The sequence below is a fragment of the Halichoerus grypus genome, chromosome 7, assembly GCF_964656455.1.
Source record: "Halichoerus grypus chromosome 7, mHalGry1.hap1.1, whole genome shotgun sequence".
Lineage (NCBI taxonomy): Eukaryota > Metazoa > Chordata > Mammalia > Carnivora > Phocidae > Halichoerus > Halichoerus grypus.
This window is the reverse complement of record NC_135718.1, coordinates 123346142-123369066: the sequence shown is the minus strand read 5'-3', so window position 1 is coordinate 123369066 and position 22925 is coordinate 123346142. Positions and strand designations below refer to the sequence as shown.

General features: G+C 52.0%; 1 protein-coding gene across 2 annotated transcripts in view; it reads left to right on the top strand.

The window, feature by feature from the left end:
• Positions 1 to 15358, top strand: part of MAPKAPK2 (MAPK activated protein kinase 2) — a 45084-nt gene extending 29726 nt beyond the window's left edge. The window contains exons 2-10 of one of the 2 annotated variants that reach the window (XM_036118217.2): positions 9956 to 10095; positions 10289 to 10362; positions 10642 to 10721; positions 11168 to 11294; positions 11907 to 11982; positions 12396 to 12520; positions 12786 to 12871; positions 12993 to 13073; positions 13641 to 15358. In XM_036118217.2, the coding sequence (XP_035974110.1) occupies positions 9956 to 10095; positions 10289 to 10362; positions 10642 to 10721; positions 11168 to 11294; positions 11907 to 11982; positions 12396 to 12520; positions 12786 to 12871; positions 12993 to 13073; positions 13641 to 13784 (933 nt within the window). In that variant the 3' untranslated portion in view covers positions 13785 to 15358. The remainder of the gene's footprint in view (positions 1 to 9955; positions 10096 to 10288; positions 10363 to 10641; positions 10722 to 11167; positions 11295 to 11906; positions 11983 to 12395; positions 12521 to 12785; positions 12872 to 12992; positions 13074 to 13640) is intronic. The other variant, XM_036118218.2, reaches the window with a different exon arrangement.
• The last annotated feature ends 7567 nt before the right edge of the window (positions 15359 to 22925 follow it).

Genomic DNA, 22925 nt, shown 5'->3' with positions numbered 1-22925 from the left:
GGTGTGTGTGTGTGTGTGTGTGTGTGTGTGTGTGTGTTGCCCTCTTGATTTGTAGTACCCTTCTCTTTTTGCACTTTTTCTCTCTCAACTCTCTCCAGCTCCCATTGGATCTGTTGATGAAGGCATACATGCCATGAATCTCATTCCACTAAATTGGAGTGATGACGATGACATGGCATTTATCATTTTAATTAAGAATTTGAATTTGCTTTGTCACTTGTACAGAGTCAAGTTGTTGGAGGCTGCATGGGCCAGAAGCAGTGTTGCCGACCCCCTTCCATCTTAATTTCTTTCTTTCTTTTTTTCCTTTTTTTATTTAATATTTTTATTTATTTATTTGAGAGAGAGAGGGAGAGTGAACCCGAGAGAGAGAGTGCACGAGAGAGAGAGAGCACCAGCAGGGGGAGAGGCAGAGGGAGAGGGAGAAGCAGATTCTCCGCTGAGCAGGGAGCCTGACATGGGACTTGATCCCAGGACCCGGAGATCATGACCTGAGCTGAAGGCAGATGCTTAACCAACTGAACCACCCAGGTACCCCTCTTTTTTTTTTTTTTTTAAGATTTATTCACTTATTTGAGAGAGAGAGAGAGTATGTGTGTGTTTATACACACCACCTGTGAACCAAGGGAGGGGCAGAGGGAGAGAATCTCAAGCAGAGTCTGCCGAGGGCAGAGCCCACCACGTGGGACTCATCTCACGACCCTGAGATCACTATCTGAGCCAAAGTCAAGAGTCAGACGCTCAACCAGCTGAGCCACCCAGGCGCCCTGATCTTAATTTCTTTTGATAATTTGTCCATCTCGGGATTCTTTAAAGTCATACCTAGATACCACAAAGAACATGGCATGTTTTCTTTCTGCCACTCAGATTTTGTCTTAAATCCAGCTGGGAGAGTTGAGTGTGTTTCCTCCCTACCTCTGTCTCCCTTGTGTCCTCGGGAAAGATGCCGTGTACCCTGGTGTAAGCCACGGGCTGATTTGCTGTTCGATGCGCAGCCTGCCATTCAATCAGTAAGTGTACGTTAGGTCTCTTCTGCACTAAGCTCTGTGCGGGGCCAGACAGATGCAGAGATAAACGGGGGCAGATCTGTGAACCGGGCAGGGAGGGGAGCCAGGGCAACAATGAACTAATAGGAGCAGCTCAGGGTTTGTGTGTCAAAGCCTCGTTTGTAGTGAAGAAAAGAACCTGGAACTTAAGAGTGTGAACTGGGTCTGCATCTTGGCTCGGGCAGTGACTGGCCATGTGTCCCTGGGCAGGTTGCTTCATCGGGCCTCGGTTCCACGCCTGTGAATGGAGTCAGCAATGGACCCTCATCCACAGGGCTATTAGGAGGCTTAAGTATAACGTATTTTCTAAATATAAAGTGCACCTGACACATGGTTGGTGTGGTATACATGAAAATTCCTCTTTCTCTTTCAAAGTCCTCATCATCTGCTGGCAGAAAGAGAAATATCTGTGTCCCCCAGTCTTTCAGTTTCCTACGTAAGACCCCAGAGTACTTGACATCCCCACTGTGCACAGTATTCCTTTCCATATAAGTCAGAAGTGGTTAGCACTGGTGGTTTGGGGCCCCGGCCTGCTCTTCATTATATTTTGGTTATATTCTCCAGGAGGATATGAGGCCTTTCCATCAGCTGGGTAGCCCTCATACTTAGAGTAACACCAGGTTCTTCTTCCTCCCGTGGCCAGGGTGGGATCCCGTCTCTGTTTCCCTCCCTTGGTAGCAGGAAGGTCGGCTTGCTTTGGGGCGCATTCAGCTGTGTCACTGTCTCAGGTCAGGGGCCAAGTAAGAACTGGGGCATACTGCATCTTAGAATCTAAACCTCTCGGCTTAATTTTTAAGAAGAAATACATGCAGATGGTAAGATCCCAATAGTACAGGAAGATATCAAGTGGAAATGAAAAGCGGGGAAAACAGGAAAAACACAAGTTTCTCTCTAGAACTTACTCCCTGGTGTTCAACACTCAACATTTTTTGGGGGGTAAATTCATCCAGAAAAATTGCAAGCATCTACAAGCCCATATACCTTCTCCTCTCTGCCTTAAGACACAAAACCACCCAAATAGTATTATATTTTCTATTCTGCTCAGTACTTTTTTTTATTTTTCAAAATTTAGAAAACACCTATATTACCTATATTACCACCATTTACAGTTAACCACTAATTAACCTTTTGGTGTGTTTGCTTCTTGCCTTTAGGAATAGACTTTAAAAGTTACTTAAGTATTGCCAATGAAGGTCGGCTAAACAAACTAGGCTGGTAATGATAAAGCCGAAGTGTCATCCTGTGCTTTGTTTGCTCTCCCGTTGATGAGCAGCCTCTTTTCACCACGGCCCTGCCTGTCCCCTACACGGCCTGAGCGCCAAATCCTCTGCCGTTTATCTGACTCCTCCAAAGTGGTGGACATAGGTTGTTACCAGCTTGGGGCCATTAAAATGCTTTAGGAACATATTTGTAGGATGATTTCCTAGCTGGGCAATGACTTTGTGCAAGGTCTGAACATTTACAATTTTGATAGATATGGCCAAATTCCTCAAACAATGTACTCATTGATATCCCTCCCGAGCGTATGTGAGAGCGCTCTTTCCTCTCAAGTCTTGGCAGAAACCCAAGAGTTTTATTTTGTTTTGTTTTTGGTCAAACATTAAAACATTTTTGCCATTCTGGTGAAATTACTATCGTTGTTTTTATAAGCATTTCACTCTTAATGAGTTGCATCAAGAATCGTTTGGCCATCTGTGTTCCTTTCTCTTTGAACTGCCTGTTCTTATTCTTTGGCCATTTTTATATTGGATTGTTAATCTTTTACAATTGATTTGCCAGAGTTAAGTTAGCCTTTTATCCATTATGTGTTGCAAATATTTTTTTTTAAATTGTCATTTATGGTGTGGCTTTTAAGCTTCTTGCCTTTTTGTTGAACCTTGGTCCTTTGTGGCTGCCCCAGGAAGGTCCTGGAGAGAGACGGTGGGAACCACAGGAAGATCCAAGAGCCTTCTGGGCAGTGTGGTGTGGTTGTCTCAAGGCTTTTAGTACTGGATTCCCCATTGTAAGTTTTAGCTTTGTTCCGGGGATTTTTCCCCGTCACAATAACGAAAGCTGGTAGCAAATAGAGAACCACTTTTACCTCCAGCCAAATATTTGGGAATGTGTGCACCAGCCGGGGACCCTGATGCGGTACATCTGTGTATCTTTTACTTTACTGTAACCTTCTTTTACTTTTACTTCAGTAACCTACAAACTCAGCTGTTAGATTCCTGCTTAGATCATTTTCTAGGGGAGGACCATCAGTAGCTCCTCACTGAGCTTTGCAGAAGTTCTAGAAGGGGGCATACTCCCTCCCACCCTACCCCCCCCCCCCCATAGGTGGAGAGGAAAATCATTTCAACCAAGACTTATCTGTCCTCTCTTATGTTCCTGAGCTGGGCTAGATGTAAGCAGACAAGTGACCATGTCTCCAGGCTGTAAGCAGCTCTCTGTAATTTGGGAGGCTGAGGGAGAGTCTCCCTCACCACCATTGCTGGTTTCTGGCAGCACCCTAGTTAGTTCTTTACACACAGATCACAAGATATAATTAAGAAAAAATTTTTTTTTACTTTTTCATTATGTCCCTCCTACATTCATATGGAAGTTCCGTGGGGCACAGGCCTTATTGACTATGTTGTCTGTTCTGTCCCAGCCCTCTCCAAAACAGCGTGTGGCGTGTGCTGGGTCCTCCAGACGTCCGCCGAGTGATGGCAGTCTGGGGGGGTGAGCCCATGTGCCATAGGCTGTGCCTGCTCTGTGTCTCCCTGTTTCCCTCCCTGGCTCCATTTCCAGGGATGGGGGCTTTGAAGGGCCCAGCCAGAGATCAAATGATGTAAGGGCAGTGTGTCCTGGTCCGGTGTCCTCGGGGCCTCCTCACATCTCCCTTTTTCGCTAGCACAGGGCCGTGGGGTCCAGTTCCCCAGCTCCAGGCTGAAAAGAGAGGTGAATGAGCTGATGCAGAGGCCCGCTAGCTGGGGAGCTGGAGGGCTAAGTCAGGGCGGAGTGGAGCTGGAGAGGACAGAGGATGACAGACCAGGTTGTGCTATAGTGCTCAGTATTTGCTCACAACCCCCCTCCCCGCCCGACAGCAGCCTGCACCTGCCGGCGTGAGCTGCCTTCCTGCTCCAGACTCCAAGACGGCAGCCCCCTGCCATGGACTTGGGGTGGCTGAGCTGCCTGGCAGAGAAGCCCCGAGCCTCTGCTTCCCTCTGCTTCCGGCCGCTGGGCCTGGGGTGTGGATGACAGCTTCCAATTTACATTTGGAAAGCTAAGCTTCTTTCTTTGCCTCTTTAGAAAGTACAAATGCTAGTTGTATAAATCACCTAGAAAATAAAGATCTAAGGAGGAAAAAAGGAAGTCACTGTCATCCTGCTTTTCAGATAGAATTCTGATTAGCATTTTTCCGATTAGCATTTTACTGAGTATGAATGCCGTTCCTTTTACACCCCCCCCCAGGTATAAATAAATATATAGAACTGTACTCTACATAATAAGGCTTTGTAACTTGGCTTTTTCACTTACTGTCAGACACTTTCTGATGAGTCAGTGTAAGGAAACTAAGATTGGGATTTGTGCTGCAAAGAAGAAAACAGAGTGAGTGCCACCACTCACCGTGACCGGGGGTGACCGAGAATCCAACAGACACGGGAATCCATTCCGCATTAAATGTTCTGTTCAAACATCACTTTCATGATTGATTGTATAGATAAGTGCACTTAAAAAAAAAAGCAATCTTGTTTGCTTATTGTTGGGCCTCCGCTTTCTGGTTGGTGTAACTGACTCGGGATTGGGATGTGCATACCTTAAGGCTCCGTCTAGGAGAGTAGTTTAGGGTAAAATTCTAAAAGCAGGATTTCCAGGATCAAAGGGTTTGTACTTTCAGGCCTGTATCCTCTGTCAGTCCCTGTTTTTGGCATTGCTATCACAACGTACCTAGGTACACTGTCTGGGCAGGTTCTGTGCCTCTGCCGCTTTACCATGGGGCGGTGGAAGGGGAGCCCCAGGAGCAGTGAGGACAGGCATCAAATTCCAGCCCTGCCGCGGGCATCTGCTGGAAGGCTTCGAACTAATTGCTTAGCTTCTCTGAGCCCGAGTCTTCTCATCTATAAAGCAGGATGCTCCTTCCGGGGTGGGCATGAGGGTTCCCCGTTCGGAGTACTTAGCACCAGTACCCGTTAAGCACAGAGTTCGGGAGCGGGGCTGGGGCCTTTGCTGACCTGCTGCGAGCACCCGAGGAGGTCCGCTTTAAGGACACACCGCTCACCGGCATCACTCCCAGTGCCTGACTCAGACTTTTGCATCTCTCTTGGCTCCCAGTCAGTCTTGGGAAGGGATGGCTTCCTCCTCTCACGACGGGTGCACCCCGCCCCCAGCTGTCCAGTTTAGGTGGTGTTTGCAGGCAGAGGGAGAGCGCAGGGCTGGGACACCAAAGACTGCCTCCCTTCCAGTATTCTGGCTTTCCCTCCGCCCAATGCCTGGGGCTGTTTGTAACCCCTGAAATGAGATGGGTGTGAGTGGGACCCCAGCTGCCCACCCCCCGTGGGACTCTGCAACAGCATGGGTGGGAAGTGGGGGCAAAATAATAATAGCAAGCACCAATGGGCTGCTCACTATGTGCCGTGCACTGCTCTTAGTAATTTACAGGATGTACATCTATTTATTCATGTGCCTCATTTAATATAGGCAAGTACTGTTATTATCCTGTTTTAACAGGAAACTGAGGCACAGAGGGGTTAGAGACGTCCACAAGTTCACACACCTGGCAAATATTAGAGCTTGTCAAGGGGATGATCCCTTGGGGCCTGGGGCTTGTTCCTTCCTGTCCAGTCCTCATATCTTCATTGCTGGCGAGCCATGCGTCAGGCCCAGGGCTCAGTTTCTTCCCATTTCTCTGGCTCAGCTAGGGTTAGGATGCTGACTACTCCTGAGTCTTTTCCTGTGGCCCCATGATGGAAGATCTGGTGGGGAGGGGGGGATAACGGGGCCATAAGCAACCAGAATTGGGGGCCCCATTCCTCTTCCCTTCAGGTGCCCGCAAATTGAGGCATGGAACAGTATTTTGGGAGCGCTCCCACTCTCCCTCATTGCCACTGCCATCCTAGAGGTTCCTCCCCAGGCAGTGGGCTCTGTGGCCCGGTCCCTGGCCCTTGCCACACTTGGTAGGTGGCCTTGCCTATTGCATTGCAATTTAGCACATGCAACAATTAACCTTTTCTACAGTGCAAGAGAATTTCAGACGCGAACTACAGGGGGTGGAGACAAGTCACAGTATCTGTTCCATGCTTTGCGTGGGCTCAAAATATTTCATAAACCCTTCTAGGCTTTTTGAGTCTAAGGGTGTGTGGCTTCTTAGTGGGAAGACCCTTCCTTCCTTCCTTCCTCCAGTCTGGGTCCCTGAGATCTATAGACCTGGGCCCTTTGGCCTCCACTGTCTTTGTCCATGCCGGAGAGGTGAGCCTTTGCTATCTTTCCTAAGTGACTCTGTTGGCTTCCGGTTGAACCTGCTGGTGGCCCCTGACAGTACCTCAGGAATCCTGTTTCATTTCCTGTCTCCTCTGGCTTGGAGCTCAGCGGCCCCCCCCCCCAATTGTTCTTAACTTAGCTCCATACTCCAGATTAGGACATTCTTGATATCCTCCCTCCGGGCTTTCTGCACCCCACAGCTGTCTACAAAGCCTTTTGGTTCTTCAGGATCTTCCCCCATGACATCAACCAGCTTGCCTGCCTGACTCAGTTGAAGGTCTTGCTTTCATGGCTTGAGCTGGTCTTCATATCCATTCAGGGATTTCTGATAAACACATACCTGGATGCCAAGCACCAGTCTTCACGGGAAATTCTTATTATGTTTCTTTTATCATTTAAAAATACTACTCTTTCCAATTTACTGATTTCACTAAATCTAATCCTGTTTTACAAATGAGAAAACCCTTTTCAGAAAGGTCGATTGGCTTACCTGACTCAAGCTAGGAAGTACAGAGCTGGGGTGTGAGGTGTACATGGTTCCCGAGGCCCTGTGTGTTGTACTGGGGCCATCTGGCTCATCTACCAGGTGAAAAGTTGTGTGTAAGTCTGGAGGTGGGACGTGAACCCAGGCCTTCTGACTGCAGATCCTCCTTTGCCACACGGTCTCACCTGTCTAAGGCAGAAAGAGCAGAACTTGGAGTGCGAGCTCTGAGTTCAAGAGGGACCAAGGGGCCCTTGGGTTTGGGTCTTGGTATGTTCTCACTTAGCATAGCTGGTCAGAGCTTGAAGCTGCTTCCCAGGTTGTGGTCACTGGGTGGCAAACATAAACCCAGCCTGTAGTCTTGCTGGTGACTTGTACCGGCTTCATCAGTGAGCTGCAGCCTCAACTCAGGTGACGGAGAGGGTCCCGGTGCTGTGGCAGTTACGCTGGGGCTTACAGTGACGAGTGCCTGTCCGATCACAAAGCACTCTTCAGAGGTATTCTTTCATTAGGTGCTTAGGATGGCTCTGTGAGGGAGGGGGCCAGGTAGGCATTACCCCCTCACTTATAGATGCAAAACAGGCTTAGGAAGGTAATGATCTCTCCAAGGTCAGTGGAGATATTGGCAAATTCCAGACCGGGGCCCAAGTCTCCCCTGATTGTAAATCCATAACCTAATGTTGCCTCTGAGTAAATCTTCCTCTCTGGGCCTCATAGTGATCGCTGTACCTGTAGGGGGCGAGAGAGATCTTTCTTATGTGGCTGCTCTGAGAAATTTTGCTTCTGAACCCTTTGAACTTATCGGTCATATAGCACATTATCTCACTGCGTTATAAGTAGTTTCTGTGTCTACCTCCCCTAGTACCCTGACACCACCCCCCCAGCCTGAATTCTTTCAGATTGGGACTCTTCTATTTCGTCTTGGCATCCAACACAATGTGGGACCCAATAAATGCCTGTTGAGTTGAATTACATGCAAATGAAATTGGCCAGTGCCGCCTCCTGCTTTTCTTAGGGCATGGGAAAGGAAAATAAACTCTTCCTGGTCCATGATAAAGTTGTCGGTGGCAGAACTCCTAACCTGTGCAGTGTCCCCAGATGGCCACTAGGTGGCAGTGGGACCCCATGGGGACCTTGCCTCCTGCTTGCTCCCTGGGAGACTGAACTATGGGCACCTGTTTGGGGATTGCCTCTGCAAGGTCATTCCGCAGCTGTCTGTCTGAAACTGACAAGTCTCGGCCTCCACCCCTCCTCGTCAGGCTCTGTGGTGTCATGGAAAAGCCTTGGGCTTTGGAATCCGCCAGGCTTGGATTCCAACCCTGGCTCTGCCTTTCCCTAGGAACTTAGCCCTGGACACACTCTTTCTCTGAGCCTCAGTTTCCTCATCCCATAAAATGCAGTTGCACAGTTAGAAAAGGCCCAATATATCATGGGCTGTGGCGTGATGAATTCTAGTTTTATTGCTGGAAATTCCTGTATTTGCCTTTCGCTGCCCTCTGTAACCTGGCTCCACCCTGGCCATCTGATCTTTCTGCCCAAGCTTCCTGCACTGCCCAGCAGATCTCTGAGCCTTTCCTGCTGCATCCCCCAACCGCGTAGGGCCATGTGGGGCTAATCTTGACGGCCCACAGAGATGGTAAGTCTGTCAGGGTCTTTGTCTTAATTATTCTGGCATCTGTGCTGTGCCTTTAGCAGACATTCTGTGGTGAAAGCGACAGCCCTGGTTGTTGGGCATGTGCCAGGCACGCTGCTAGGCGCTTTGCAGAATTGTTTCATTTAGTCCTTGCAACAGATCTGTCCCCCGTTACACAGGGATAGGCCAGGATGTCTTTGGCTCTGAGCAATAAAAAACTCTACCAAAAGCAGTTTAAAGAGTAAGGAAAGATGGTTATCTTGCCAAAAACAAGTCCTGAGTGATGCTCGTTGGTGTCAGCAAGGACCCAGGTAGCTGCCGCGTCTCCTCCTTGCCTTCCTCAGTGCGCTGATTTGCCCTCTTACGCTGGTCTCCCTTATGGCGCTAAGGGGACTGCCGTGGTTCCAGGTGCCATATGCGGGAAGGATGCTGTAGCTTCCTTGTGCTCCCTTTAAGAGGCCTCTAGCAGATTTGTCACAAAGTTCTTCTTGGCCAGCATTGGGTCTTAGGCTTGTTCCCAAGCTAGTCACTAGTAAAGGAATTCAGGGACTGGCTTGGGTTTGTCAGGATTCAGCCCCTGAAGCTGGTGAGGGATCCAGGTTCCATTTGCCCCTGGCCCCCTGGTCCATGGAAGAAGGCACAGGAAGGAGGCTCGTGAGTTAAGGAACTTGATCAAGGTGGCAAACCTAGGAAGAAGCAGCATTCAGACCCCATCAGGCTGACTCCCTAGGCGGTCGGTTGTTTGAATGAAGTAAATCACAGAGGTAGAAAGCACAGTGCTCTGGATTTGGTGTGCTGGACTTTGAGGGATCTTGGAAGTACCTTTTCTTACTGATTCTGGAGTCTGGAGAGAGGTTGTGGTGACTTGTACTGGCTTCATCAGTGAGCTGCAGCCTCAGCTCACGTGACGGAATGGTATTCTTCCTATAATGGTATTCATTTTCCTCAGTCTGTCTTTCTCCTCAGTGCCTCCTTTACCCCCCGTCTCCCAGTGACCAACAGCTGCCTGCCTTCTAGAATAGACTTCTGGCGCATAGCTAGGAAGGGCCCCCCCAGACAGAATGGTCCAAGGGCGGATTTCAGTGTAGCTGTCAAGGCTGCATGGGGGTCATCTTAAGGTTTCTTTTAGGTCAGAGAAAGGAGCTACAAAACTCTAAGTCAGGATTTCGGAGAGGCCAGAGAAAAGGCCAAGGGAGCTGGCAGAGGCCCAGCAGTAGCGGGGAGTTTACGGTCCACCAGCGGGGATGTCAGCGGGCACCTGGGCCAGGGCCTCGGCGGGGACCCGTGCCGGGTGGCAGCCCCCGTCCACCTGCAGAGATAGTGTAGCCACACAGGAGGCCTTCTGGCTTGCAGATGCTTCAGGACTGCCCCAAGGCCCGCCGGGAGGTGGAGCTGCACTGGCGGGCCTCGCAGTGCCCCCACATCGTGCGCATCGTGGACGTCTACGAGAACCTGTATGCGGGCAGGAAGTGCCTGCTGATCGTCATGGAGTGGTAAGCAGCCCCGCCTGTTCTCCTCGCCCGGCCCGGCCCCACTGCCCGCTCAGGCCCCTCGCCCTCTGGGGACTGCCCGGCTCTGCACCCCGAAGCTCGAAATGCCAAAGCTTGATTTCTTTCAGTGGGGAATGGAGAGCGGAGGGGTGGTGGGACGTTGTCCCCTTCAGATCTGACTGGGGCTTTGTTTCAGTTTGGATGGTGGAGAACTCTTTAGCCGAATCCAGGACCGAGGAGACCAAGCGTTCACAGAAAGAGGTAGAAAGGGTCTGTTGTGGGGACAGGCCCCGGCGGGCAGGGCTGTGGGAAGGGGGCTCCAGTGCCTGCTGTTTACGGAAGATGCTGAGGCCCGCAGCCTGCTCCAGCTCGCTGCCAGGCCTGCCGTGCCCGCTCAGTCAGGACAGCTTCTCCTCATTTCTCCGCTTCGAGGGTGGGTGGTGGGTGTAGGGAGCCTGGGGCTGATGGGAGGGGACTGAGCGTACTGCGTCATCCAGCCTAACAACACATCTTGTGCCTTTCTTTCTCTCTCCCACCTCACGGCTCCAGAAGCGTCAGAAATCATGAAGAGCATTGGTGAGGCCATCCAGTATTTGCACTCAATCAACATCGCTCATCGGGATGTCAAGGTACCTGCTGTACTTTGCTGCCCCTCCCCCCGACCAAGGTGTGGTGGGGGCCACGGTGACCCTGCATCCTCGCTGCCTGGTTCCCGAGGGCAGAATGGGGCAGGGTGCCATTCTCTGCCCTCTCTGGGCACACCCCCAACCCCAGGAGCGAAGCCTTCTGGGGCTGCGCCCAGCCCTGTGGCCCTCCTTCGTCAGCACCACACAGTCACACCGTTGGTTTCCTGGGTCCCTGTGGTGTTTGTTAGGTGTTTCTCTGTGTTTGTCTCTTGTGTCCATGTACTCTGTCAGCTCTCAGAAGGCGGGAACGCTCCTTGTGGCGTGCCCATCGAGGGGCGCCGATGATGGTTGAAAGGATGAGGGAAGGCAGGAATCCTTACCCTTCTGATTCTCATGGCTCCTCACAGGCTCAGCAGAGCTGCCCTCTGTCTGTCTCTCTCTCCCTGTAGCCTGAGAATCTCCTGTACACCTCCAAAAGGCCCAACGCCATCCTGAAACTCACAGATTTTGGCTTTGCCAAGGAAACCACCAGCCACAACTCTTTGACCACTCCTTGTTACACGCCGTACTACGTGGGTAAGTCCAGAGGAGGCCCGGGGAGCTTGTCTTTCCCCAGAGCCGTTCTCAGGCGCTCTCTACAGCTCTCAGCGGCCACTGGGCCTGGGACAGTCGTGTCCTCTGACCCTTTCTGGAGCTGGTGTGGATGTGACCTGCCCAGAAGTAGGGCTTGTCAGAGTTAAGCTGGGATCGGGGCGCTAGAGGAGATTAATTTGTCTGAGATTATAGGCAGGATTTTGTGCACACGTGTAATTTCCCCAAGAAGAGCTGTCATTGCCCTCAGATTCCCAGTGGGGTCTGGGGCACAGATGTCATTCTGGAGCCCCAGCTGACTGGCACAGAATAAACTCATGTTTGTCAAATTAAGTGGACAGCATGGGCCAGAAAGGCTCTTCAGTTCAGGGATTGTTTCATCTTCAAGTTCTAGCCCCAGGGTTCCTCTTGGAGGATGCCCTTCTGCTCTCCCCCACCCAAGCCCCACTGGGTTATGGCTGTCCCCTTCCTACCCACAGTTACAGGACCATCACGATGGGCTGAAGGGTTGGGATGGAGAGCGTGAGCCACAGAGAAGTTGGGGTGTATCACGGTGTCCAAGGGCCAGACCCACCCACATTGACCTTTGGTTTGCAGCTCCAGAAGTGCTGGGTCCGGAGAAGTATGACAAGTCCTGTGACATGTGGTCCTTGGGTGTCATCATGTACATCCTGTGAGTGTATCAGGGACGGCCTAGGGGAGAGGCTGGGGCTGGGCTGAGGCAGGGCGGAGAAGGAGGCCTGTACCTCTCCGGGACAAGAGGAAGAAGCAAAGGTTTGCACCCCCTTCTGGGTGGGGGATTCCCTGGAAATCCCCTGCATGTCCCCTTCCCTCAGTGCTTATTGGATTCTGATAGCTAAGCGCTGGGTATAAATTAGCTAACAGACAGGAAAATGTGTGGTTTGGATACTTGGTGTGTTGGATTTCTGGGCCCTGTTCTTGACTTCATCTATTGTGCCTGAAATCCACGAGTTCCAGTTTCTCTGTGACCTTTACAAGAAGCCCGTTTCCCACCCTGTTCCTGGTGCAAGGAATTAGGGGCCTTGCACTCCAGCACTGCCCCTCCCTTCCTGCTTCTTGGTCCAGGCTGTGTGGGTATCCCCCCTTCTATTCCAACCACGGTCTTGCCATCTCTCCGGGCATGAAGAGTCGCATCCGAATGGGCCAGTATGAATTTCCCAACCCAGAATGGTCAGAAGTATCGGAGGAAGGTGAGGAGCCCACACCTGCCCACTCGTGTGTCCTGTGGGCGTCCCGCCCACGTGCGTGGTGTGGCGGTGGGTCTGTACTTGTGTTCCTACCTGCTGGGTCCGTCCTGTCTGTGTGAAGGGCCTGGCTCGGGGCCAGCTCCTTGGGCAGTCTGCCTCCCTGCAACCACCCCCTGCCCCTGCATCTGGTTTCTCCCTGAAAACTTGGGGAAGAAGCAGAAGAGAGAGAGTGTCCCCTGAACAGTGTCTCCCTGCCCCACCCCCGCAGTGAAGATGCTCATCCGGAACCTGCTGAAAACAGAGCCCACTCAGAGAATGACCATCACGGAGTTTATGAACCACCCCTGGATCATGGTAAGTCTGGTGGGCCGGAGAGACCCTGGTCCCTGGAAACTGTCCCTCAGGGCGAGGGCTCAGCCACAACTCTGCTCCACCCCAGGCTTTCACTTGAACTCCTTTTCTCCTCCCTCCCCAGCAATCAACAAAAGTCCCTCAAACCCCACTGCACACCAGCCGGGTCCTGAAGGAGGACAAGGAGCGGTGGGAGGACGTCAAGGTGAGGGAACCACTGGCTGCAGCGGTGCTCCGGGGGAAGGGGGGTCTGCGCACGCTCGCCCCAGGGGTCTCTGTTATAGCAAGAGCAGTGACCCTGAGCCACTTCCCTGACCAGGCTGGGCCGGGGAACCGTGTCAGTCTAAACGCAGCTGTGGCGGTTCCCTACAAGGCCACTGCTCACTGGCTCTCTAGAGAGACCTGAAAGGCTGTCTGCTATCATCTCCTCATTTTGCAGATGAGGAGACTGAGGTCCAGAGAGGGGGAGTGACCTGCTCAAGGTCCCGCAGCTAACGATGGGCTGGGATGGACCAGAGCCCAGCTCCCTGATTCCCAGTTCAGTGCTCTTGCTGATTCCAGCGGGGCTGTGGGGGAGGGGGGCCCTGAGAGAACAGCAGCAGTGTTGTGGCCAGGCTCTGGTGACCCAGGCGGGGCCGAGGCTGCTGTCAGCTCTGGACCCACTGACCCACTGTCGTCTCCCGCTCCCACCCTCTGTCACCCTCACCCTGCCCTTCCTTGTGTCTCTTGTCTCCCCTGCCTCCCCCTTGGGGGAACCCTGCCCCCTCCCCAGGAGGAGATGACCAGTGCCTTGGCCACAATGCGTGTCGACTACGAGCAGATCAAGATAAAGAAGATTGAAGATGCGTCCAATCCTCTCCTTCTGAAGAGGCGGAAGAAAGCTCGGGCCCTGGAGGCCGCGGCCCTCGCTCACTGAGCCTCTGAGCCCATCCTGCTCCACTGGAGGACAAGCAATAACTCTCGACCTGAATATATTTTTTAAACGAAGAGACACAGAACTGTCCACTTCCACCTCACCTCCTCCTTGGCGGCGTGGAGCCCCAAACCCCGTCAGCGGCTGTGACCCGCCTTTGGTTCCGGCCGCCTCAGAGAGGGAGAGGCTGGGAGGCGGGAGGCTGGGAGGCTGGGGGGCCGTGTGGAGAGAAGGGAGCAAGATGCTCTTGAACCTGTGCTCATTTTGCAGTTTTATCAGTAATTTGACTTAGAATTTTTATGAAACTTCTTTTATTGTTCTTTCCCCCAATCTGCCTCCTTACCCAGACCCCTTCCTCTCTGGATGTGCAAAGGTTGGGGGTTGGTTCAAGGGTATTTGTGGAAACTGTTATAGGGACTGTCCCTGTGTTGTCCCACCTGCCCTCTCTTTCCCCACCACGGCCTGAGGCCCCTGCTGGCCGAGGCATTCCGGCAGCTCCCGGCCCTGTGGGGAGGGGGTCGGGGCCAGGATGCCACCCCCCTCTGCTGGAGCCCTCAGACGTCACCAGTGTGCCAGACGGCCAGAGGCGAGTGTGATTGTGCGCGTGCGTGTGTACATGTACCCACAACTGTGTCTGGGACTGTGCATTTGAGGGCCCGGGGCAGGCGGGGCTGCAGGGAGAGGGGCCCTGCCGTGGCTCAAGAACCTTACCCCTCCTTGGGCCTGCCGTGCCCATGTCGGGTCTACCAAAGTGCCTGAGAAGCCTGTCCCGATTCTGAGCCAGGGCCCCCGCGGCCTGCCCGTTGGCTGGTTCTGGGAGGAAGAGGAGTGACGTAGGCACGTAGGTACAGTGGCCAGGAAGACTGGACCACCCGCACCCCGGCCCCGTACTCCCCGTTCAGTGCTGGTCCGAGTCCTCTGAGGCGCTTACCCACCGAGCAGCCTCTCTTCTCCTTCCTGCCATTATTGACCGGTTCTTGTCAATTTTTCCTCCATTTTTAGCCACTTCTTACCAGGCCTCCTCTCTGCTCTTGGGTAGGAGCCCGGGCCGTTGAGAAGTGATGCGGAGCTCCTGCATTTGGCCGCTCTCCTGGGCTCTGGGGGCGCTGGCCAGCTCCCCGCTGTGGGCAAAGAACACGCCACTTGTGTGGTCCTGCGAATTTCCACTGTGGCCTAGTGGGCGGGTGGGGGAGTCTTCACACCAAAGATGTCCCGACTCTGCCCCTTCCCCATTAGCCGCTTCACCTCCACCCCAAACAACTCAGCTTTGTGTGTCCCGGCCAGTGAGGGGGAGGGCGGGGAGGGCCCCCCCTGCTTTAGTGAGCAACGCGGGGAGAAGTCCTCCGGGCCAGGGTCTTTTCGGGGCAGGGGGTTGCACTAATACTTCAGCTCTCTTCTCCCTTGGGGGTGATTTGCTGGAGGAGTAGCTCGGATCCTCTCTGCGTGTGGGGGAAGGGCTCCGAGTGCCCGCGGTGCCTCCCTGTCTCTGATGGTGTGTCCAGCACTCAGATTGTTGTAAACTGTTGTTGTTTTGTATGAGCGAAATTGTCTTTACTAAACGGATTTAATAGTTGAAAGGTTTTCTTGCTCTTCCTTCATAGGACTCAGCCTCTCCACACCCCCCACCCCCCATGTCTCCTCTTCGCACCCATGGAGAGTAGTTTTGTATGTTGGGATGGCAGAATCTGGGTGTCCTGAGAGGGGAGAGGATGGGAGGGCCTCCCAGGTGAGGGAGCGCCTGTCCTGTTCAGGCTCTGGCCGGGTCGTGTCTGCCGTAGGGGCATGAATGCTGCTCTCCTTTAGAGCGCGTGGGATGGCAGCTGGGGGCGGGGCGCGGGGAGCCCATGCTTTTTTGTCAAATACTGAACCAGGAGCCAGCTGGCTTCTCAGCACATGGTTCTTTGATCTGTTTAGCCACAGCCAGGTGCTGGCCTCCTCAGCTGGAAGGGACCTGCTGGATTGGGTTTCTGGGGTCAAATCCTCGGAGAGACCAGGGGAGCAGGGTGGTGTAGTTCCTGAAAATTCCAGGAGGGGGCGATAGGAGTTAGGCTTAAAGCGAAATAGTCTGCATTGACCTGGAAGAGGCCTCAGCGTTCATGTGACCCATCCCCCGCCCCCCATTCACAGATGAAAAGAGCAAGGCCCAGAGGTGGGATGTTTGGGATCACACAATGGATTGGTTTGCATTAGGGCCTAAGGTAGACATTGGTCTACTGACCCCTGCCAGTCGGAAGGACAAATAGTGCACCCTAGGTAAGTTCACATTTTCTCCCATTGTCGCAGAGCTGACTAGGGAGAAAGGCAAGGCAGGGTGTTTACCCCGCTTCATGAGGGAGGGAGCTGACAGGGCGGAGGAACGTACTGGACGTCACACAGCTAAGTGGTTTGCACTAGAACTCAGGAGCCAAAGACCTGGGGTGTTCTCCATCCTCACACCTGGCCTTCTGCCTGGCAGGGGCCTGTTCATACCCTCCGTCATTAGCAAGATCATGGCTCTGCTGCTCAGGCTTGTAGACACGGGCAGGGTGGCCCGTGGTGGCCCCCGACCTCCCCTTTATAACTCCTGAATGGATTGTCGAGGTTGGGTGCCAGCTCAAGACTCCACTCATCCGTGTAGAAACCACTGCTCAGATAAACCAGCATGAGGTTTTGCTCTCAGGGAAATCCAGTTACGTTGTCTGCACTTACACAGGTGTAGGAAGTGACGAGAACTTGGAGGAAGAGGGAACGAGGGCTGGTAGGAGGCGAGCCAGGGTGAGAGGGCAGAAGGGCATTGTCACGCTCCGCTGTCTTGGGAGGCGGTATTTCTGTTGCCGCCCTAATACTCCATGGCTTACAACAGCACAAATGTAATATAGTCCCGCAGGTCAGAGGTCTGATAGCGTCTCACTGGCCTAGAATCAAGGTCTCAGCAGAGCTGCATTCCTTTCTGGAGGCTCTAGAAGATTCCGTTGCCTTGCCTTTTCCAGCTTCAGATGGCTTCTGCATTCCTTGACTCGTGACCCTCTTCCTCCATCTTTGAAGCCAGCGGCGTCGCATCCTTCTGACGCTTCTGTGGTCCCACCTCTTTGACCTAGCCAGGAGCTAGGTCTCCACGTTTAAGGACTTGGGTGATTAGATTGAGCGTCCGCAGATCATCCAGGATAATCTCCCCCGACACAAGGCTCTTAACCTTAATCCCATCTGCAGTTCCTTTTGCGGTGTAAAGGACCATGTGCCTAGGTCCATGGGATCAGGATGTGGGCACCTGTGGGACACCTGCTCCGTCACAGAGGCCTGTCGCACAGCCTCCTCACCCTCATGCCCCACACGCTAACACTTGTGTTTGCGGCCTCTTGGGTCTGGGTCGGCCCGGCTCAGGATCCAGCTGGATTGTCCTGGAGTTGGTGTTTAGGGAGGATGGCTGGGGTGAAGGGCCAGGAGGGGCCCAGCGTGGCGCATGGGGTCTTGCCATGTCTTTGCACTCCTCCCTGTCCCCCTGAGCCCCGCACGGGTGGCTCCGTGATTCCCTGTCACTTAACCTCCTTCAGCCAAATTCCCAGGTGGGATGGGAAAGGGAGCTTGGACCTAAAGGCAATTGCTGGCTTTCATGGGTGCAGGAGGCAACAAGGTGTGATTCCTGAATGACCTTCAGGGGTGTAAGATGTAAAGAGGACTTAAGGACTAGTCTCCAATTTACCTATGAGGAAATGCAGCCTCACAGAGGTAAAATGACCCTCCCAAGGTCTCACAACTAAGCAGAGGTGAATCTCACCTGGAGCTCCAGCTTCCAAGTTTAGAGTTCCTTGAAAACAACAAACCACACACAAACAAAAATGCCAAAGTCTTCTTGGTAAGGAAGGGGGAGGGGGTTCAAGAGTGAGACATATTGGGTTCCCCTCCACTGAGTGGAGTTGTTTCCTTTTCTATGAAATGGGGATGAGGTTCCTGCACCCTGTGGCTATTGTGAGGAATTCAATGAGATCATGGATTTCAATGCTTTATAAGGTGCCAGGTGGCCCTTATGAGTCCCACCGTCCAGAGGGCACAGGGCGCCGTAGGCTTGGAGTGGGGCCAGTGGTCTAGGCTTCTGTCAGTCCTGCCCTCACTTGAGGGCCTGTCTCTGTGCTTTGGGTTGACGCAGTTGGTTTGGTAAACAGTAACAGTAAATTTGGGGTTTTCCTTTGACTTGGCTGGAGACAGGAAGCACCTATGGAGGGCTGTGAATGATGAGTGGGCAGAATGGGCAGTGCCTGCTCAGGTGTGAAGGAAATTCTGTTACTCGGGGGAGCAGGATGGGGTTGGTGAGGCTGGGGAAAGTGGCTGTCCTGCCCACCCCATAAGTGTAAACAGACCTGCTGGCCACTCCCCAGGTGGGCCTGAGCGGGGATGGGAGCACTTTGGGGGGCATCCTCTGCACCCTGGGCCCCAGGAATATAGCCCCTCGCTGGCTTTGTCTCTTGAAGTCCACATTTAGGGGCTCAGCCACCCCAGAGGGAGTTTGGCCAAGTTTGGAAGTAGCTCCTCTTTGGAAGGGACACCAGGCTCTAGCTCTGGGGGGCCTTTTGGCAAATTCATCTACCTCTCCTCTCCCTGCACTAGGACCAGTGTGAAGAGACCACCCAAAATCCTAAATCACTAAATACCCAGACACTTACTAATATTCACTGTGCTTTGGGAAAAACGAAGTAAAGACCCAGTTCTTTCTCAGTGTGCTACCTTGAGAGGCTTTGTCTTTTCCTTTCTCTCCCTCCACAGGCCTGGACACCTACTTTGTGGTCTGAATCTATCTGTTCAAAACCGCTGCAGACAGTGAGGGGTGTGTCGTCTGAGCCCAGGTGGCCCAGGGCAGCCTTTGAGCACCCTAAAGGTTTTGACACTGGAGGGATGAGTGAGGTCAAAGAAGCACACCCTGGATCCTTGTCTTCTGGACAGAGCCCTCACATCTGTGCCTTCCCGGGGATAAGATCAGTTCTACCCCCACTGAGGTGTGTGAGGATTAAATGTGGCCATGCCAGGACTTTGAGAAGCAGGGGGTGCACTATCCCTGGGTGTATAAGGGGGTTCCTCCTTGTACAGGTCGCGCTTTGAGGGGAATCAGTGCTTTGGCCTCCTTGGCTCGACCACTCTTTGAGAAGACTCAACCCCCTCGCAAAAGTTAAAACGCCATGTTCTGATTCAGCTCATCTTGAGCACCTACTCCGTGCCATGCCCGGTGCTCAGGACTTTGGGGAGACACAGATGAATTGGAAGTGGGTCTCTAGCCCTCATGGGGCTCAGCCTAGAGGAGCAGGTTGACGGTAACAGAACAGAAAGCAGGGAAAACCAACACATAAAACAGGCGGAGCAGGGGCTTGTGCAGACGGTGGAGTTCTGGCAGAGACCCCGGAGCGCCCCCCTATGAGCCCTTGGAGGACTGATTCGACAGTAGACAATGAGGGACGAACACAGTGGAGATGTTCCCATCAGATTTCCACTCCGGTCTCTGCAGGAGCTACATCTTTCCTTTGAATCTAGGTTCCCCCTTCTGTCTTTTGGTCTGAACTGCTGCCCGCACACACCCCCTCCCCTACTTGCTTCAGCTTGACCTTTGACCCCATCAGTTCCTCCAAGGGAAAGATTTACCCCCCTCAGTGGGACATCCTCGGTGTTTTTCTGCCCATTTTCTCTTCCCAGCCCCTCCAACCTGGATTCCTCTCATTCAACTATGTTTGCTTCCCCACCAAAACCAAAATTTGGGAACAGAGCCTGAGTGGGATTTCCCCTCTAATCTTCAGTTCATTAACTTTTAAAGAAACCTTCAACTTAGATCATTTTTAGTTACACATTTTACAAGTCATTACGAAAACGGATAACGTTATGTGTAACTGGGGGCTCCTCTTGGAAAAGTGGGCTGAATGGTTGTCCAGGGTTCCCTTGCACCGCCCCCCCCCGGGTGTCACTGAGCCACCATAGCTCTTTGCAGGTGGTCCTCACACCACCCGTCAGTATAGGAAATGAGAGCCTCTCAGAGCTTCCCCGTAACAGATACACATTTTAATGTACCTAAGCTTCCACACTTCTTACATACCAACATCTCAAGCCTAAGGTTATCTTGGAATGTACATCCACCCTCTTGGGGGGGCATAATTATTGCTCTGGGGGGAAATTACTACCCAGAGCCTCTAGCCAGGAAGTCTTGGGGGAGATCTCAGGGGGGCGAGTAGCGGCTGCCGAGAGGCACGGAACCTGTGTGTGGTAAGTCATTTTTAGGAGCCAGGGCTGCCATGCAAATGCATTCGTTTGCATAACTTTCTTGCTCTATGGGACAGTGAAGTTTCCTACTCCATGGGACACTGCTGCCAGGATTTGCAAGTGAAATATTGGGACTGGCTTTCCCCCCTTGCTATTCCCCTCCCTACAGGATCCTTCTCCTCCCCCCCCGCCCCCCCCCCTCCGGCCCCACCACCACGGTTTTGTTTCTGTCTCTCAGGCCCCGTGTGACCAAATGCTGGTCTTAACCTTTCTGATCCTAGGAGAGGAGCTTTGCTGGGGCCCTGAGATGCAAAGGTTATGCAAATGAGTCCCTGGGCTCCGTGGCACTGGCCCAAGTCCAAAACCGGTGGATAGATCAGGCCCCTGCTGTCTGAGCCCAAGGGAAATGTGATCACTGTCCCTTCATCCCTTCTTCCCTTCGCATGTCCAAGTAGCCCCTGGCATCTGGTTCCTCAAATAGCTAGAGCCTCCTGGGGCTATGAGGCCTCAACTTTCAGAATAAGCTGAGTTCTCCCAGCCCTTACCCTCTGATTTGGAGACCTGTGGTTCTAAATTCACCAGTCAGAGGTTTACTTTTCAAAGAAACCACGATCACATCTAAGTCTGAGCCCCAGACCTTGGTTAGCTGTGCCTAGAGCCTGCGGTCCAGGGAGACCTGGTATTTGCAGTAAGACCTAGAAGGGCCTATGGTTTTCTGGCACTCAGCTGTCTCCTTTTCTGGTCAGAAACCTGTTCTAAGTAACGGTCCTCATAGCGAGACTCTGACCCTACTCACCACACCCACAGCCGCCTGCAGCGGGGACGAAGGCAGGAGGGAAGGGGACAGGGGCAGGCCGTTCTCTGAGCCAGTCTGCAAGGAAGAGAAGGAGATGAGAAATCCAGTCTGATCCTCTTATTCCAAGTTCTGAAAAGGCCAGCGGAGCCAGCATAGGTGGTCAGTGTCTGTTGGAGGGATGAATGTTATCTAAAGAACAATGAACACAAGTAATTTTAGTAATTCAAACAGCAAAGAAATTATACACACATCATTGTGTACACATTCAGAGTAAAATGCAAGTTCTTCTTTACAACCTCTCTCTTCAGAAATAACTTTAACAGCTTGCTGTGATTTTGATTTTATCCAGCCTTACAAAAATTTCTATTACTTTATCCGCACAGCTATAGGCTTATAAACACAGGTGAGAAATTTCTTTGAGGGTTATAATAAGTACAAATGAGATCATTAGGCATATAGTTCTACAACTTGCTTTTTAAAAAAAATTGTGGTGAAACACCCATACCATAAAATTTACCATCTTAACCATTCCTAAGTGTGGAGTTAAATAGTGTGAAGCAGAGCCACATTGTCGCACAACCCATCTCCAGAACTTTGCCATACCCGGTAACCAACATGCAACTTGCTTTTTAAACTCAGCATATCTTAGTGAGTGTCCATGACTGAATTCAACTCTCAAATTCTTTTTTTCCCCAGTATTTTAAAGGTTTTTTGTTTTTTAGTAGTCTCTACACCCAACGTGGGGCTCAAACTCACAACCCCATGATCGAGTCACATGCTGTACTGATTGAGCAGCCACGTGCCCCGGACCCTCATATTCTTAACAGCTTCAGAGTATTCCAGAGCCTGATGCACTGTAATTTATTTAACTATCTCCTTTTGATGGATGTTTCATTTCCTTTTTTTTTTTTTTTTTACTGTTAGTATTAATGTTGCAAACATCTTGAACAACATCTCTGCACATGGGTAAGGATTTCTGTAGGACAGGTTCCTAGACGTGGAAGTTAGATTAAAGGGGTATGTACATTTTACGTTTTGGTAGGCAGTCCCAGAAAGACAGTATCGATTTATGAATGAATGCATTTTGCATGTTGCTTTCTGAATGACAGGTCCACGAATGGATTTACTGTCAGCAGTGGGGCAATCTGAGAGTAGAATAAGTCAGCTGAGAATAAGAGGACAAAAGCACTTCCCAAAATATAGATGTATACCCTGGGTAGCATTTTGGGCGACTGGAAGAATCAGATGTGGAGGGGCAAGGGGATTCCTTCAGCCTCTCCCCATGTCAGTGGCTCTGCTCACCCAATTACAGTTATTTGCATATATTTTGGGTGTGTAGGCAGAATGGCTCAAAGACAAATCTGAGAGTCAGCCTTGTTCAGCTTTCTGCTGGTGTTTGATCTTGAGCACGTTAATTGATCTGCTTCCCAGACTGTGAAGCCCCTGGTGGGAACACCAAGGAGATGACGGTGTGCAAATGACTTTGACATAAGGCAGACTGGCAGGTGCTGTGAGAAAGGCGCAGAGTGCCATGAGAGCTTACCAAGGGGGACTCCCATCTGGTTAGGGAGACCGTGCCAGGAAGGCCTGTGCTGAAAGAGGTGACTCAGGCTCAGGGTTCTAGGAGTTATGGGGGACACAGGAAACTTGCAGGCATTTTTTCTTACTATACAGGAGCTCAATCACATTACCCCAGAAACCTTTATGGGACACTGATTGCGTGCCCAGCCCTCCACTGATTATGGAGTCTGAGGAATGGGGCTTGTGATGTGGTGGTCAATAGCTCAGATGCACACTGCACAGGAGAAAGCTTTGGAGTTATACCAGACTGGGTTCCAAGTATGTGCAGGTGACTTTACAGAGCCTCAGTTTATCAACTAGTACAATGGGGATAATAATTGTGGCACTCCACAAAAATTTCTTTTAAGATTGATTTATTTCAGAGAGAGAGTGTACACACGCGCGTGCAAGTGGGGGAGGGGCAGAGGGAGAGGGGGACAAGCAGACTGTGGGGAGCCCGATGTGGGGCTCAGTCCCAGGACCCTGAGATCATGACCTGAGCCAAAATCAAGAGTTGGGGGCTCAACCGAGTCACCCAAGCGCCCCCCACAAAAATTATTAACAATATTTGGAAT